The 18,567-nt window shown below is 35.1% G+C and overlaps 1 protein-coding gene across 3 annotated transcripts in view; it reads right to left on the bottom strand.

Annotated features, from left to right (window-relative positions):
* Window positions 1-18,567, bottom strand: part of FAF1 (Fas associated factor 1) — a 356,005-nt gene that overhangs the window by 198,974 nt on the left and 138,464 nt on the right. For all 3 annotated transcript variants that reach the window (XM_054720584.1, XM_008139328.3, XM_054720583.1), the window contains exon 7: window positions 12,020-12,125. In XM_054720584.1, the coding sequence (XP_054576559.1) occupies window positions 12,020-12,125 (106 nt within the window). The remainder of the gene's footprint in view (window positions 1-12,019; window positions 12,126-18,567) is intronic.

Below are 18,567 nucleotides of genomic sequence, written 5' to 3'. Positions count from 1 at the left end.
GATTGACCTCCGGGTCTATAGGTCCTCTCTAGCCAGTGCTTAGATCCTGCTTTCCCTGTAGCATTCAATACTGGTTTGTGGGAGTGGGCTGCCCCAGGGCTGGTTTTCTGATGGTAACCCTGCTCTGATCCCAAGGTTCCAGAAAAACAACTTTCCCCTGCAGTCTCTTAGGGTGTCCCCAATTGGGTGATCCTATGTATTGGGCTTAGTAATCAGAAGCAAGGATTTAAAGAAAAAAAAAAAAAAGAACAAAAAGATAACCAGAGTATGTGTGCGAACTCCGGGGCTGCGCGCAAGTCTGTGCAGTCTTTTTTTTCCCCTTGAGTCTCAGCAGTTGGCACACTTTTAAAAATTTTAGGCTGTCCTTTTGCATCAGATCAAAATGGGTTGCTTTTTAGAGTTCCCTTCTGTTAGCAGCTCTGCAGACCCCCTTCCACATTCATGGATGGCGCCAGCCCCAATGGCCGCGGATATTTCTGGGGCAGACTTCCCCAGGTTCTCCAGCTCCCGCATGCACGTTTCTCTCTCCTGCCGGAACTAGAGACCTCACCTTATCTCAGGCGAAATCTGACCTTTCCGTGGTGGAGTGTAGAGCTCCTCTGAATCCATGTGCTTGTGCCAATTGGGGACTGGTGTTCTCTGGTTCGAGGCTGTTCGGTGGGTGCCGTATTTGTAGATTCCCTGGGCTTTTCAGGCGTCCGATAACATCCACTTTCCCCTTCAAGATGGCGCGGTTTCCGCGTCCCAGCCGGTCACTCCGGGAGGGAACCCAGCAGCAGTGGGGGCTTCCCCACAGTCTCCTGGAGTATAGCTGTCCCTCAACTCACCAACAAACACTCCCTGTGCGACCACACACTCTCCCTTTGTTTTCTCACTCACACACTATCTTGCAGTCTGCCTTCCCGTCGGCAGCCATCTTCTATTCCAGTTATAACTTCTTTTAGGAGGAAACTACCAAGTAAATTACCTGGTAGACATTACAAATTAAGGATGGCCTAAATCTATTTTAAAGTAAGAATTTTGTTTTGTACATTTTGTGCAAACTATTCTCAGCCTCACTTTTAACAAATAAATGAGAATTTAAATAGCCACATCAGAGAGATCCTCTCATAATAACCCCCCTGATAAAAAGAACTTGTATGCATGCATATAAGCCTAACCAATGAACACAGACACCAGAGGGGTGAAGGCATGAGTGGGGGGTGAGGGGGTAATAAGGAGATAAAGACACATATATAATACCTTAATCAATAAAGAAAAAAAAGAAAAATAAATTTAAAAAAGGAAAATACATATTTATGTCAACATTAATTCTTGCAATGCTTAAAATTCTCAGAATTTCTTGGATAACTTCACTTTTGAAAATGCCTTCAGTTACAAAATATCTTACTGATTTATAGATTCTCCCAAAATTCAGTCATCCTTTAAGCACACCTATTCTGTGACAAATTCAGCAGTCAACTCAAAAGTAAAAAGATGAATCTGATACTTCTCCTTGTCTTAAGGTGATCTTAGTCTGACAGGGGTGCGGTTAAGGTGGGGTAAGTAAACAGATAATTGCAAATGAGTGTGGTAAATGCTTTGACAGAGAGAGGAGAGCTCTAAAAAAATACACCTAACCTGAATAACCACAAATTTAACTATCCAGATTGAATAACTACCTAGCTCCCAACATTTGACTTCAAATTACTTTTGGTAGTTTCAAAAACTCAATTTTACTTCACAAAATAAAGTTTGGTCATAAGTGAGGTCATTCAAAACAAAACAAAAATGCATATAGTCTCCAGGGAGCCAATTCCTGGAACCTAGAATAACTTCTAAGCAATAGAAGACATGTGTATCAACAACAAAGATGACTAATTTGAAGGTGTCAACATTCACTTAAATTGATGACATGTCTGCATGTTAATATGTCAATCACATTTACTTTGGGGCCATGCTTCACATATGACTCCATCATCATATACAAAAATCTATTACAATATTTGAAACAATAATTACCAATAGGAACCAGGATTCATAAGACATTTTACAATATTTCTGAAACTTCAAATCCTAAATAAAGTGATCCATGTGCATGTCTGTTATCATCAACAAAATTTTCACCTGCAAGAGAATAGCAGCCTTTAAAAATACCCTTATGGAGGTGAAGGCCTGGGGCGGGCTAGAAGCGGTCAATGGGGAGGGGGGTGAGGCGGAAGGGGACATATGTAACACTTTCAACAATAAAGATAAAAAATAAATTGCCTTGTGTGAAATGTGAAAGATAAGGGGAACATCTCCCAATTCAACAGAAATAAACAGATGTTTAACTAATATTTTATTATTATGTTATTAGACATTATAAACATAGTTCTTAGGAAATATTTTAATCAGGCAAAGGAAGGCATGTAAATGTAAAATGCTTTTGATAACAGAATACCAAAGGAATTAGAAACTAATGGCAACAGCATATTTTAAATTTAACATACATAATCTATAATTCTAATATGATTCTGAAATGAAACTTTTATATAAATGCTAGCAAGAGAATCAGGAATGTCACTAATTATCTCATAACTGATTTCATTTAAATATAATTTTGGTGATTTTTCCTTCATAATGATTATAGGACCTCTTTTAAATTTACTGCAGTAACTATCACAATGTGATAACTATAAAACTACAAAGAAATTATGACAGAAAAAATGTCAGTAAAATAGAAAAGATTGAGAAAGTCAATGTGTAAAACAAGATTTAAATTCATCTGAAATAGAGCTATAGTTTAACATATAGGTCTTTCACTTTCCTAAACACTTTTAGATAGTTCACTGTACTAACATTTACAACAGGCTTGGACCTATCAGAGAACAAAAAGAGAATTATATACATGGACACATATTAATGATCTGGAAATGTGGCATATTTAAGAGGTCCAACAGTATATAAAAATTCTAGAGCTGCTTATAATTAAAATCTATAAGATGGAAGGTTCAGTCTAAAAAAGACTGGACTTTCTCTACAACATACATTATGCTGCTCTCCAAAATACATAAATAAGGTTTGCACTTTCCCAAACAGAGGTTATTTAATCCCAAATTCCCTCCCCCCAATATAACACCTCGTTTCCCTTTGTACAGTCAGTATTTAGAGAGAGAAAATATTCTTTTGGATGTTTACAGTCATTTTAAAAGCTTAACTAGAAGATTCCTTTCTCACCTTCTTGGGAATTGGTCAAATCACATTTATTCCTTCACTGCTTTCCCCCGTCTCTAAATCAATCCTAGCAAACATCTGGCTTTTATTCTTATTCCTTCAATTATTTCCAATTTGTGGGCATTTGACTTTTCTAGCATAAAGTTTCTAAAATATTATTCCATAATCAATGTGTGAAATAGCTGTAGCCAAAAAAGAAAAAGACTCCTTCCTTGCCTTTATCTACTTGGATACCATACCTTTGGGTGCCACAGACTTAAAACTCTGCCAGGATTTTTAAAATTCTATTTTGCATCCTAAGTGCAAATATAATTTGTTTTCCACTACTACTCATAGGACTTTCCCAGCATTACTCTTTTACCTTCTCCCCTCTTGTTTCCTTCAACCCCTTCCATCCAGTTTCCATGTTCAGTATTATTTCCCCCCTGCTCTCCCTCCACCCCCATGTATTAGCTGTAAAATAGATGTAAAGCTTGGTGCATGTCCAAAAATTTTATGATCAAAATACATACTTAGCAAATTGTTTGGCTAAATCTTTCATGTATGATGAAAGATTATTACCACAATTCATTAGCAAATTATAGACTTTGAAATGTAGGCAGACAAATATTTGGCCCTGTATCAATCAATTTGGACCAGCTGGGTAGAAATTCACACAATCCCAGGAAACCCGGGAAGTGAGGTGCTCTTTCATTTTTCATTCACTTGAAACATTAAAGAAAAATTATCATTCTATAAAAATGTTCACTTTTCAAGATTTTATTAGAGCATTTAGATTTAGTTTTATTTTCTATCTACTTTAGTGACCCATAAACTAATCATTTTTCTTGCAATGGATTGCAAAGCAATAGTGCCTAGTGCACACACCTTAATATGTGACCATTATATTCCAGTTTAAAAGTTAAATATTTAATAATGGTTCTACTGCCCCAAAAAGGTATGCGGGCAGGTGTACTTCTACATACACTAAATCAGCCTGGAAACTAATTTTGCAGTTATTCACAATAAATAATACCATTAACATTCTTCCTCTGAGCCTCCCTAGTCCAGTGTGGTGACCCTGTACAAAGATTCTGATTGATCCTATGTCTGTCTGCTTTGGTTAAGCTACAAGGCCATATATAGGGACAGCTGCACTTTGGGAGCAACTTAAAACAAATTTCATCTTAGTGGCATCTAATCCAGTGCTCGGTACAAGCCGCATGGAAAAGTCAGTGTCAAAATTAAACAATGCCGGCTTTGCAATGAGCAGATGCTTTTGCCTTGCAGCTGTAAAAACCTTAAAACAATCCAGTACTCTACTGTCTGGTCACGCAATGACCACAAAGCAAGGAATACATTTTGTCATTTATAGAAAATGTTTGCTATAAGCTTTTAAAGTATTTCTTCCTTAAAAAAAAAAAAAGTTTAGAAAATAATAGGAATGTATTGAGGATAATAATACGGTAATAAAGCCCTAAATTGTACAATAGGATTTTTAAAACTATATTATTTGTCACACTAAATATATTTGAAAAAGAATAACTCCTTGACAAGACAGTGTTAAGTTATTCACAAAATGCATCATACAAAAGAAAAATTAGCATAAACAGATATTTAAAAGAGATTATGGTAAAAAAAATATTTGGTATATAAGGACAAGCATGTAAATAATTTCCTACATGCAGGCCTTATCTTAATATATCTAGCACTTTCCCTTCCACTTTCTCATCCTTGATTTACTCGATTCTTTAGTTTTTTGTGGGGGTTTTTTTCTTTCTGTTTTTGCTGGGGTGGGGAGAAAATTATGGAAGTTATTACTTTTACTTTATGGCTAGAGGATACTTAAATGTTAAAATGTTTCTCAGCTTAAATAACATGGTATTTCAGCTTAAGTAATAAGGTCTATAAAGAAATCGCAGCCTTTTCTAACCTTCAGCGTACAAGAAAGAATCTTGTCTCTGGCATTCAGGAATCTAGGAGTTAATATTTTAACACTGAAATAAACATTTCTTCATGAGGAGAAAGGCTCCAACTACTGTGTCTGTGAAACCAGAGAACCAGCCATACCTAAGTAAGTGACTGTCTGGTCATGATCAATCAGCCTCTGCTAATTGAGGTTCTGGCTTTAAAGTAGATTTTTATAATACACACAAGAAAGAGAATATTATCTTTATTTTAAATAGCCTGCTGCAAAAAGAAATTTCAGGAAGTTTTTTTTTTTCATCATTCAAAATTTTTTCTTGAAATCCTTTTCTCCCCAAGGATATCAATTTATTAACACCTCATGGCTTATAAATTTCATTGAATGTTTTGTTGGTTGAAGGTTTGGGGATTCCTCTTATATTCCTCCCCACCCCACAACTTATATTTCAGTGAATAAGTCCCAAAGTAATGCTCACATGAATGGGAAATTAATATAATTTCATTTTAAATATCAAAGAAGGCATGGTACTTTCTTCATTAAAAGTATGAGAAATAAAATCTAAAATAATCTTGTGGTTACTTTTGCATTTCTATATATTATTTTCTAAGAATGTAAATAAAACATACTGACATATAAAGCATTTTAAGCTATAAATTGTAGGCATTCATTTAAAAAGATGAGCCAAACCTAGAAATAACCTTTTTTTTATGAAATATTTATAATTATCATTAAGTTATATACTATTGGTATGATTTTTTTGTATTCTTTGATAATAGCTATAATTAAAATGAACCTGAATTATAATGTCAATAGTATATACCATCAAACAAAAGTAAACTATGCAACAAATATATATGACAAGAGAATTAAACTTAAAGTATAAACATATAAAATAACTGACATGTATTTCTAGATGTGATCCCTTGTATCTTAAACCACATAGATTAGAATAAAAATTAATTATTTCACAATGTCAGTATCCCAAATTACCATATTGTACATGAACAGCTTTAAGGATAAGAAATAACTATAAATTTGCACAAACTGGGTCTACTTATATTGCTATTTCATAACTTTAATAATCAGAATTATGCTAACAAGAAATGTAAAAATATTGTTTAAAAGTGTATTCCAACTTAAGGTTATTAATTACATAATTCTAATTCACATTTAATGGAATTTAACATATTACATATTTTTATGGAATCACCTAGAGATTTGCAAAAATAATTAGCTCAAATAAATGGTTCTCTTTTAAGTTTATTTTTATCCCTTTGGGTTCACTCAATAACATCAATATATTTTAAAAGTATATATTTTACTCAAAAAATACATAAGTAAGTCACAAACCAAAAGCTAACAGATGTGACTTCTAATTAGTTATAATAATCTCTGCTTCAATGCCATTAGAATGAGTCTTTCTTTTCTTTTGAAAACTAAAAAAGCTTTCCTTTGAATTTTAAACTGTCAGGGTGCTTCAAAGTCGATGTACAAAATCTGCTTTGATTAAAATTTTAGACATCTACAGTGATAACTTTATGAAAGGAAAATATTAAATTATAATTATCCTAAACAGACACAGTCTTGTGAAACTAACCCTACATTCATGTTAAAACACAAAGAGTTGAATATAATGAATTTGATTCATCCTTGGACACAAAGCTTCACCACAGTAAACTCAGTCAACTGTTGCTCTTGTGCCTATATTCATGGTGCTTAAATAGCGCACTTTAAAACAAAAAAAACTCCAATTGGCTTTTCATATATCCACCCTCCCCAAAAATAACGCACTTGAAAAACTCAAATGATATGAAAGGCTTCAAGGCCTCTTTTCTCCCTTTCATACCCCTTTTTTTTATTTCTGTTTGCAGTAATCTGCCTTTCTCTTTCTCTTTCTCATTGCTACAGAGCAAGCGAGGAGGCTCAGAGCTTTGAAAAGGGGCTCAGTGTGTAATGGGTCCACTAGAATTAATTTACTTGCACCAAATCCATTGAGCACAGAAGGTTTTTTTCCTCCTTCTCTCTCCCTCTTCTCAAATCATTTGGAGTCGAACGCAGCCCCCAGCCTTTGTAATTCTAGTAAAGCACTTAAAGTGCACAGTAGGTGTTCATGAGGACCATCTGGTCAAAAGCAAAACAAGCTGCTGATTTTGCCTTTGAATAGAATGAAGCAAGTGTGAATTAGTCTCTTCAATTAGCACTATTACAACCTGTCAAGTGCATATTGTAAAACAGGATTATTACAGTATTGGTCACCAGTGCAATTATTTACTCTCTGCCTTTTCTTGCATATAAAAATGTCTTATGTTTATTAGTTTTTGATAACTGAACATAATTTCTCCTAACCCAGGCATTTTAAAACTACCAACCCACAAATCACAGGTTATGAAATGTGATCAGCCAAATTGATGTCAGAATACACATATCTTAAGTAACAAAGGATTAAAACATTGTCCTTAATTCCTAATAAAAATTCATTGTTTCTATCTTCTTGAAATGAAGGTGAAGAAACACTTACAGGAGCTAAAAATAATTTCCAATAGAGATTTTTCTAAAATACTTTCAGAGGCAGAAAAAGACTTGTCAGTTCCAAATGGCTGCATTGTAAATATTACTTAAATTTATTTCCCAAGAGAATAATTTATTAAAACCTCAACATTTATAAAATGGTCATTACTGATTTGTTCAGTTGAAACGGTATAATGTCAACAGATCTCAGTTATCAAATGTAACCTGAAACTAATAATATACGTGCATATTTGAAAGAAACTCATAATCTCCTTTTCTGAAAGCTGAATAAAGGCTTAATTCATTGCTCAGTTGCTTAAGAAATTACACTTCTTTCATTCTTGCTAAAATGTCATTTGTGATTTCAAGTTTTAAAAAATCAAACTACGATATATAGTAATTAAAATGGGTTCATTCTAATTGAGCTTACTTATGCAATTTATCTTGCAATAAAATTAAACTACTTAAACTTTTAATTAAATAAGCACACAATTTAATTTAGCCTCTTGAATATGCACATTCTAAGCTATCCTGGTCTTGAGTTCTGTGCCAGCATCTCCCACCCTACCCCCAAACTGGAAAACAAACAAACAAAAACCACTAAACCTAAAACATTTACAGAAAGGGCATGCTAGTTAAGAAGTTATAGTCAACTCACAACTAGAAAATTGCCCATTAGTACAATCTGTAAAAAAAACAACTACATATTTAATTACTGTTAATAACCTCCAACAATAAAGAGTAGTTATAAATATATGTTAGCCAAGCAAGTTGAGAAAGTAGCAAGCAGAAAAAAAGACACAAAATTCAACACAAGTTTTAATTTGCAGAATCAGAATTAGCTTCATGATTTCACAATTAGGTAGCCAAAATTATTTTTAAGAACTGGTATGATTTATGTACTTAGTTATCTTCTTATTGCTAATTCAAATTGTTGGCTTCCCATATGACAATCACTAGTAATAGTAGTGAAATGTTTAACCATTCCATGCAAGATATATCTTTATAGTTTGTCAATTTTTCCTTTATTCCCATTAAGAGCTAAATCAACATTAATAAAACAGAGAGGAATTCTAGGTTAAAGTGAAACTTGGAAGAAGATATAAATAATTTTAATAGCTATTCATCGTGCTTCTTGCTGTAACAGATAGGAAATACTTAATGATTCCACACCCAAAATACTTATCACTGTTATTCTGGGTCATGTTTGTATTTCTTAAATTTGTATGACATACAAAGAAAAATGGATATTCTGCCCACTAGAAGCTTTGCAATAGTAAGATTGACAACAAAGAATTCTTTTCCAAGAAAAGTTGGCTTGATTTCAGAGACTTTATATCCTTTTCCACACCTGAGTTTAGGATTTGCAGTAGGCAAATCAATCTACCCCCGAGCCCCACTTCTTAATTTAACCAATTCCAAGTGCATTTGTAAGCACAGATCTTTAATAGTATTATTCAGAATTACTAGAGTCTGTACAATTAATTGTTTAAAAAGCTAAATTCTCTGTGTAGAATATCCATTAAGATAAGGTAAGCTTGTTTAAATTTTCAAGGAAATTCATATTTTAAAGTGTGACAAATAAGTAATGTAGAAACCAAAAAGGTAAAAAAACATTATCACAAAGTTATTATTCTATTATTAGCTATTTTCAAACTATTTCACATAATGGAAAAGAGAAAGGATATTTTTATAACTACTTGTAACTCTCCATTCTGACCTTTTTATATTATCTCTGCCTTTTCTTCAAGTAGGAGGATAAGTGGAAGTATTTATAAAGAGTTTTAAAAACAACAACCAAAAAAACCCAACACACATAGATCTCTAACTAGCTTAAATTAAAATCTAGAGCACCCAAAGGACATAAGACATGCAAGAGACCACAGACCAGAATGAATACTTATACAACTCAGTTTACCACTATTAACTTGCATGAACATATGGTCACTGAAGAGTTTATTTGAAACTCTAACTGCTTTTAAGTTCTATTTTCTAAGTCAATCTTTTTAAAAATGTATTTTGTTTCACTAAAAGTTGAAATCATAGTGTCTTTTCAACTCTATTTCATTTAATAGAAATTTCCCTTTGAGGGAAAAATATTACAAATGCTTTCTTTTAAAAATGCAAGGCTTTCAAAAAATGATATATTGTTTTCTCCTATAACAAGGATACTATACTACAACACTGGAAAATAAATCTGTGTCATTTTTTAAATTTCTTACTTTTCTTCATATATTGATCAGAATTCATTCTTGGATCTATTTTAAAACACTGAAAAGAGATCTCTGAAACTGGCGAGAGAAATTAATTTACAATTTAGGATATATGGCATCATTAAGCTTCCACATTAACAGCAAAAATTCTAGCATTTATAAAATAACACTGCAAAAGCTTTTTAAGATTATAGCAAACTGACTTTCAATCATGCACAAAAAGAAAAACTTAGGTGTTACTGAAGGTTGCATGGCTGTACCATAATAGCATCTTGTCCTTCTGAAACTCCACCTCACCAGATATTCCAAAGTTAAAGGAGGAAGTTTTAGGATTAGACCTAAAGAGTGTGATCCTAGGCCTAAAGAGAATAATCCATGTCTTTTTTCTAAATTGTACAGAATAAAGAGCCCATGTGTACCTGGTTTACACACAGAAAAGCAACTGATATTAGAAACAACTGGATTTATTTTTTCTTGACAAGAAGCATTTCAAAGTATTATTTTAAATTTTAAAAAAAGAAGAAAAAGAAAAATGAAACAGAAGAAACCAAATTCTTGTCAAGAAATACATAAGAATATCGGTCTTTGCAAAAATATTTCTGGGACATTTTTCATTTAGAAAATGGTATGAAAAAGATGAACGGTTTTCAAGTCCTTGAAGCTTAATATGTATTTGGTAACCTAAATAGGAGGCCATGAAGAACAGTTTCAGCCAACTGTGGCGCATAATGGTACATTTACAGAATTTTAAATATTTCTTTTAATAATTGATGTAGTCATTTTGAATCATTCTGCATAGGATATCAGGTGTGAGCAGATTGCATTAATGCTGCTTAAACATTTCAACTTGTCAGTATGGCCAACTCGATTTCGGAAATATTTGCAGTATTTTCCCATCGAAACAGTAATAAAGGCAAAATAAATATATGCCACTACTTTATAATCACCGAACATTAATGAATATTTTATGTCTTTTTAAATCTCCCTGTTTAATTTAAAAGGGTGAAATTAAGTCTCCTCCCTGCAATATGCCAATTATCTATAAATCAAACAATAATTTGGCCATTATGCTCCTTTTTGTTAATATAAGAAAAGCTAATTTGAAAACACTGAATGGCATTTTTAGATTATCAGTTTAATAGTCCTTTCTGCCCTCTTGTGGGAAAAAGCAGAAATACACTCAAACTACAGAAACTGGAAATGAAAAAAAAGGTAACATTTTAGCAATAAAAGTTTCATTCAGAAAAACAAATAAAGCAATTTATATTTATCCATAATGCATTATACTAGTCTTCAATATAAAAAATTAATCAACAGGATAAAATTTACCTATTATCTTTGCTTTTCTTGATTAAACTGGAGTTATTTTTAAACTAAATTTCCTTATTTAGTTATATTCAATATATAATTCAATATATATGATTAATCCTCTTTGGAAAAACATTAGTAGACAAAATGATTGATGTCTTCACAACTTACAAGGGGTAATGTGACATAATCATCATTTCAGTGTTTCTAAACATAAGTCCTGGCATAGCCTTACACACTTTCCCCCCATGGAAATATATCACTGGCTTTTAGGTAGGTGGGGTCACAGGCAAGAAGATACCTCTTCTTTCTTGGGGGAGGTTCTTTTTTGAAACAGTGGCCCTGGTTGGCTACACAGAAGAAAAAAAAATTCTGACGATAAATAAGACTCTTCTCAGATATTCTGAGTTAAATGACTGAAAGTTTCCATCAGCATTCCTCAAATGCTACCCAACATTGGCATTGAGCTGCTTTAAAAAAGCCTCCTCAAATTCTTTTTGGAAACAGACAGGGTACACATTTTAATTAATATTTTTCAAATATAATACATGCATGTTCAAAAATGCATGCTGACAACAATTTCCAAATTAATATTTTGAGTAATTACCATAAAACTACAAAATATATTACATAATAATGAATATTTTAAGCAGAGTTTTAAGATGACTATTTTAAGAATTATCAAGAGTTCCCATTTACAATACTGTCTTTCTAGGTCAAATCACTTAATATGTCTACAGTAATCATGATGCTCCAGTTAATTAAATTTAAGAACCCAATAATGAAACATAAAGCGAGTTTCCAACCAGAACAGATAAGCCCTCTTTAACAGGGTCAACATTAGTTATAATGAGCTACCTTTATTCCTTAGCTGTGAGACATAACTCACCTCTTGAATGGTACTGCTTCCTGAGAAGTTCAGGTTATACTCCCGCTGGACTTCTCGGTGGGTGATGATCAGCATGAAGTTTTGATTTAATGACTCCTGCAGGGCACTGAAAGGGTTGAAAGAAAAACAAGAAACTCTGAGATGAACAAGTTCTAGCTTGCTTTTCAGCTAGCTGCAAAAAACCCCAGGAGTATCATAACCTCCACACAGGCATGTCCAGACCCAATGTTATCATCTTTTCAGCTCCTAAAAGCAAAAGAGCATGCTGAGAACAACTAAGGGGAGCTAACCTTTTAACTCCTTCTCTACTAAGGTGTTTTTAAACTTCAATTCTAAACATTTTGCATCCGTAAGAATTTTCTGCAAATTATATGTTATTGTCTGCATATGTATTTTCTCCAAAAGAACCAACTTTGTCAATTATATCAAATTCCAAGTATGTTACTAAAATGTATACTCGCTATTCTGGAAGAAGAGAAATATGAAGCTATTGTTTATATTCATGAATGTTATATAAGAATGGAAATATGGTTTAAGTCCAAATTCAGAAGATAATGAAATCTATAGAACTTTAGTTGCTATGTCAAAATTCCTTCAAATTAATTATGCTTTCACGTAGGACTAAGAAATAGAATTCAGAAACTGGAGAATTCAGGGCAACATTAAACTCTATGTTAAAGTTGCAAAATATTAGAAATGTGTTAGAACCAGGAGAGTTAATGAATTAGTCATATATTAAAAAGCGTAAGTCATGGTTTTATTTGTTTATGACAATACTACTCAGAAGCACTATCAGCATTGAAGATATAAATCTGCCACCATTATTTATGAATAATCAGTACTGCCAGCCTCAAGTATTATTAAGCCAGGCTTATGGAATCAGGAAAATATTTAGGTGTGCTATATCATTCTGGTCTTCATCACTCCTCCTTTGCCAATCTGTAACTATGTGATAAACATACATGCAACCTAAGATTAGAATTAGGCAATTAATCTGAATGTCCTATTGTCTTCTATAGAATTTACAGGTTGATTACTGACTAAAATGACCTAGGAAACACCAATACATAGCATGAAATACTATTAATCAAAGGTCATGATACCCCACTAGTTTCTTTATGCAAGAATCTTTGTGACCATCTCCTTAGCACCTAAGCATAATGCCTTGCACACTACATATAAATACTGATTGAACAATGAATAAATTTTGAATTTCCAGAAGGCAAGAGTCTTACTCAACTTTGTGTGTCTCAAACAGCAAGTTTGACTTCTGGAAAACTACCATCGATATTAAAATTTTGATTCACTTATTAATAAATATTAAATCAATGCTTTGCATTAATTATTCCAATTGCTAAGAAAACCAACCCAAATAATACACAGTTTTGATTCACAAAAAACTTCACAATTTTATAAAGATGGACAAATACATAAACAGCCATAATATAATGTAACTAAAGGCCCGGTGCACGAAATTCGTGCAGGGGGGGGGGGGGGGTGGCGGGGGGGGGGGGTTGGTTCCCAGTCTGGCCTGTGCCCTCTCACAGTGCGGGAGCCCCCTGATTGATCGCCCCAAAGAGGTAGGCCCCGCCCACCCATCCAGAGCTCCTCGATGGATTGCCCCAAAGAGGTAGGCTGGAGCCATGGGCCCGTCTCCGCACCGCACATGCAGTGTCAAGCCTCCGCCCATCCGCAGCCTCCTGGTGATCGCTCGTTGCAGCATGAGGGTGTCACGGCATGAGGGCATGACGACCACATAGGCTTTTAATAAGAGGATAGCTACAACTGAGAAATTGAAAAAAAGTACAATGAAAACTGAGAAGGAAGTGCTACACTCTGTCCCAATGAGAGGGGAAAAGAGGTTAGGGGAAAGCTTCAGAGAAGAAAGATGTAAGTTAAAATATGAAGGATAAGTAGCACCTTCAAGTTTATCACTTGGAAGGGATAAAACTTTTGTTTGGGGAAAAGAGATGGGTGGTACTTTTTAGACAAAGAAATAAATGGAAGAACATTGCATATTCATTCACTCTGTTAGCATACTTAATACTGCACATAAAATAAGTAGCAGTGACCCAGGTCTAACTCATAATCTGTCCTCCAGGTACAGGAGGAGGGAACCCAGTAAGATCATACTTCTCTCTTCGTTGAGTTTATTAAGAGATGGCAGACAAGCAAACTTACAATTCATATGTTAGTTTGCTAAGAACTCTAATACTTTTCCTAAGATGCTATGGAAATACAAAGAAATCCACAGAATCTGGCATGTAAACTGAGTAAGTTTTGTTTCGTGAATCCTGTCCCCCACCCCAAACCCCTGTTGAAAGAGTGGGAAGGGGAAAGGAGAAGGCTATAAGAAATTTATCCATTTATTTTTGCCTTTATTTCCCTTGCCTTTGGAATCAAGTCCATAAAATGTTCTCTATGACAATGTCCATAAGTTTAGTTCTGATGCTTTCTTCTATTTAATTTATTATTTCAGATCTTATATTTAAGCCTTTGATCTATTTTGAGTTAATGCCTTAAAAAATTAAGAACAGAGCTACCATATGCCTCAGCAATCCCTCTCCTGGGTATATAGTAGACACAAAAAAACTCAAAAACATGCAATCACAAAGATATATGCACTCTTATGTTCATTGCAGCATTATACATGGTGGCCAAGACATGGAGACAACGGAGATGTCTTTCAATAGAGGATTGGATAAAGAAGATGTGGTACATAAACACAATGGAATACTACTCAGCCATAAGAAAAATCGAAATACTGTCATTTGAGACAACATGAAATATTATGCTAAGTGAAATGAGTCAGGCAGAAAAAGCTAAGAACAATATGATTTCACTCATATGTGGGATATAAAACTGAAACTTGTGGACACAAACAGCAGTGTGGTGGTTGCCAGAGGGAAGGGGAAGGGAGTGAAGAGGACCTAATATATGGTGACAGGAGATGGTTTGACTTTGGGTGGTACAGTGCAATGTACAGATCTTGTAAGATAGAAATCCACACCTGAAACCTATATGATCCTATTAACCAATAACACCCAAATAAATTTAATTTTTTAAAAAGAAACTTATTGTGGTGATCTGCATAATTTTCAGACTTTATTGCTAAAATATTATCTAGGCAAATTGCTTCTAGCTGCTGCTTGGCATAATGAGTTGAGTCCTCAGTTCCTGTATCTAGGAGCAATTTTCTCCTTAACAGTATCTTCTAATGGTTGGTTAGGATAGTTTGCCCTAACCTAACCCACCTTCAAGCATGCTCTCTTTTACCTTCAAGCTGCAAAGTCATTCATGCCACTTCAACTCTTAAAATAGCTCTGAAGATGACTGCCAACCAAAGTAGGTAGGTGAGAAATAATATGATATGGGTTTGGTTTTTAGTGCCAAATTAGAGAGAGAAGAAAAAATATGTAAGCAAACATAGAAACTTTTAAAAAGCAGTCTGAATTTTAATTCAATGGAGTAAATGTTTTGATAGAACATGTATTCGCACTGGTTTTTAATTTTTCATTCTCTATTATGATTTTCCTTTTAGTTCAAATATTTGCATTTACCAACAAGTAGATGGTTCTGTTTTCACAAAAACATTCAAACTTACCACTCAAACCTTGTCATTCAAACTTAATCATTGTTCTACTCTCAAATCAGACTGAAATTAATGCTTAAAATTTGAACATTTTTAATAATTATTAGGCAAAGTGCTAGACATTTTCATATATAACTTCTCATAATTTTGCTAGCCAGTTCCTTAATTTTAAAAATGGGGGGTAAGGAGGGATAGGTAGGATATAAGAGAGATAATTATAAAAAAGATAAACAGATAGAGATTAGATAGATATCCACGCCCTTAAAATTTTCAATATTATAACTAAACATTAATATCTAAGCCACCAACACAATTCTAGAAATAGCTTCAATAGAACACCCCTTCTCTGTTTCCCTTTCTGTTCACAAGTCTTGGGCTTCTAGTTTTCTTTCATTAGCAGAATGTCCACTTCTGCCTGGGGAGATCTCATTCCCATTTAACTGTCAACATTTATCAGGAATAGAGAAGGCATCTATAAAGTGTCTGTCTTCCAATACATACCAAATTCATTTTAATTTACTGGCTTAATTTAATACATTTTATATTCCCTTTCAGTTTTTTTTAATAAGAGGAAAATAATGTATGACAAATTTTAACACAAAAGCCACAATAAATGAAGCTACATTTTTATACAGGCAAATATAAAAAGCCATACATTTTTAGCCTCCATATGTCCAGTACTGATAAAAGCAACAATACTAAGAAAATAAATGCAACAGTCTAGTGATTTTATTTCACATTGAGAGAGTACTTTAGTGACCAAAGCACGTGGCTATTTTAATACATAAGATGTACTGATTTTTCAAGGTTAACTTAAAGCTGCATTACAGTAATGAAACAATCATTTGATAATCATGTAGCATATACCTGTCATTTTTTCTGACTAAGAAGAGAAATGGCTTCCCTACTGCCAAAGAGAAGCAAGCCATTTCATAGGGTTGAACGAATAGTAAGTCTTGCATCAAGAATAATAACAGTAATTTAAGGATTTCCTCTCCAGCAATTCCTTTAATCCAGAATCCTCTTAAAGTCTTCAGTGGGCAGAAGATTTGACCAGGCTAAACCATAGCCTTCCTATTAAAACTGTAACAGTTCTGGAGAGACCCAAGATGGCGGCGTAGGTAAACACACCTAAACTGTGGCCATGCACAACAATTTTAAAACTACAACTAAAAGACAAAAGGTCTATCACCCAGAGCCACGGAAGGGCTGGGTGAGTGGAAGTTCTACAACCAGACTGAAAGAGAGGGGAGCAATCAGTGCACAAACGCTGAAAAGCTGAGGTACGGGGGCGCACGCGTGATACCGGCTAGCGGCGGATCCTGGCTAGCAGCAGGTGTTGTTTTCTTCAACCCGAAGGGGAGATGCGTGAGACCCAAACTCCTACGGGGAGAAGCTAGACTGTCTGCCATCAGGTCGGAAAGTGAGGGTGGCTTGCTTGCAGAGCTGCACGAAGGAATAATTGTTTGCTGCGCTGGGGTGCGAGACACGGGGACGGGGTCGGAGGCGCAGGACGGCTGACTTGCAGCCATTGCTGTTTGCCACGCCCTAACCTAGTGACGCCCTGAGACTCTGCCCCGCACAACCTACAAACTCACCCAAGCTCCAAGCAGCGGCTTTTGCATATGAATGGCCTTCCCTATCGCTGCTAACTTGCAAACCGGTTCAGACAGCTCCATAATCTACAAATCCCAAGCAGGGAGGAGAGGATTGTAGTTCTTGCTGTAGCTCCTGCAGGGTGACCTCAGACAGTAGCTGACCTGCACCCCATTGGAGATCCAGAAGCCAGTGCACCTAGTGGTCAGTGTGAGACACAGATTTCAACTCCTCACATCCATAAGTGACACATTCAAGAGGCAGACTCAGTGAGCACCAAAGCCCCACTGAAACAAGACCTGCACCATAAGCGTGTCTCCAGCACAGCAGTTCTTCCATTATAAACACAGTGAGTCCCCAAAGCCAATTGGCCTGGAGGACAATTCCTCCCAGAGTACCAACAGCAAACAAGGCTTAACTACACCAAGACTTTGCACTCAGCCCACAAAGGGGTGTACCAAGACTGTCCACCTCGGGTGATTGGGGAGGCTGAGCTACTGGCCCCTGTGGGTCACCTACCACACAAAGCCGCTCCATCAACATAGGGAAGCAGCCAAAATGCGGACACAGAGGCATGTCGCGAAAGGGGGCAATGGAGGAAAGCAAACTACGGGACGACATGGAGTTCAGGATCACATTTATAAGGTTACTCAAGAATCTTCTAAAAACTGCTGAGAAACTTGATGAGACCTTCAAGGACCTCAATGAGAATGCCAAAAAAATGGAAAAGGACAGAAATAAAGCATACACTGTCTGAAATAAAGAATATACAGAAACTCAACTGTAGATCAACGTACCCCAAGAATGAAACCAAAGATCTGAAATATGAGGAAACAAAAAACACCCAACCAGAAAAACAAAACAAAAAAAGGATCCAAAAATATGAAGATAATGTAAGGAGCCTCTGGGACAACTTTAAGCGTACCAATATCCAAATTTTTGGGGTGCCAGAAGAAGAGAGAGAGCAAAATATTGAAAACCTATTAGAAGAAATAATGACAGAAAACTTTCCCCACCTGGTGAAAGAAATAGACTTACAAGTCCAGGAAGCGTAGAGAACCCCAAACAAAAGGAATCCAAAGAGGACCACACCAAGACACATCATAATTAAAATGCCAAGGGCAAAAGACAAAGAGAGAATCTTAAAAGCAGCAAGAGAAAAACAGTTAGTTACTTACAAGGGAGTACCCATACGACTGTCAGCTGATTTCTCAACAGAAACTATGCACGCCAGAAGGGAGTGGCAAGAAATATTCAAAGTGATGAATAGCAAGAACCTACAACCAAGATTGCTCTACCCAGCAAAGCTATCATTCAGAATTGAAGGTCAGACAAAGAGCTTCACAGACAAGAAAAAGCT

This window comes from Eptesicus fuscus, chromosome 9, assembly GCF_027574615.1.
Source record: "Eptesicus fuscus isolate TK198812 chromosome 9, DD_ASM_mEF_20220401, whole genome shotgun sequence".
In the NCBI taxonomy this organism is placed as follows: domain Eukaryota; kingdom Metazoa; phylum Chordata; class Mammalia; order Chiroptera; family Vespertilionidae; genus Eptesicus; species Eptesicus fuscus.
This window is presented reverse-complemented; position numbering and strand designations above follow the sequence as displayed.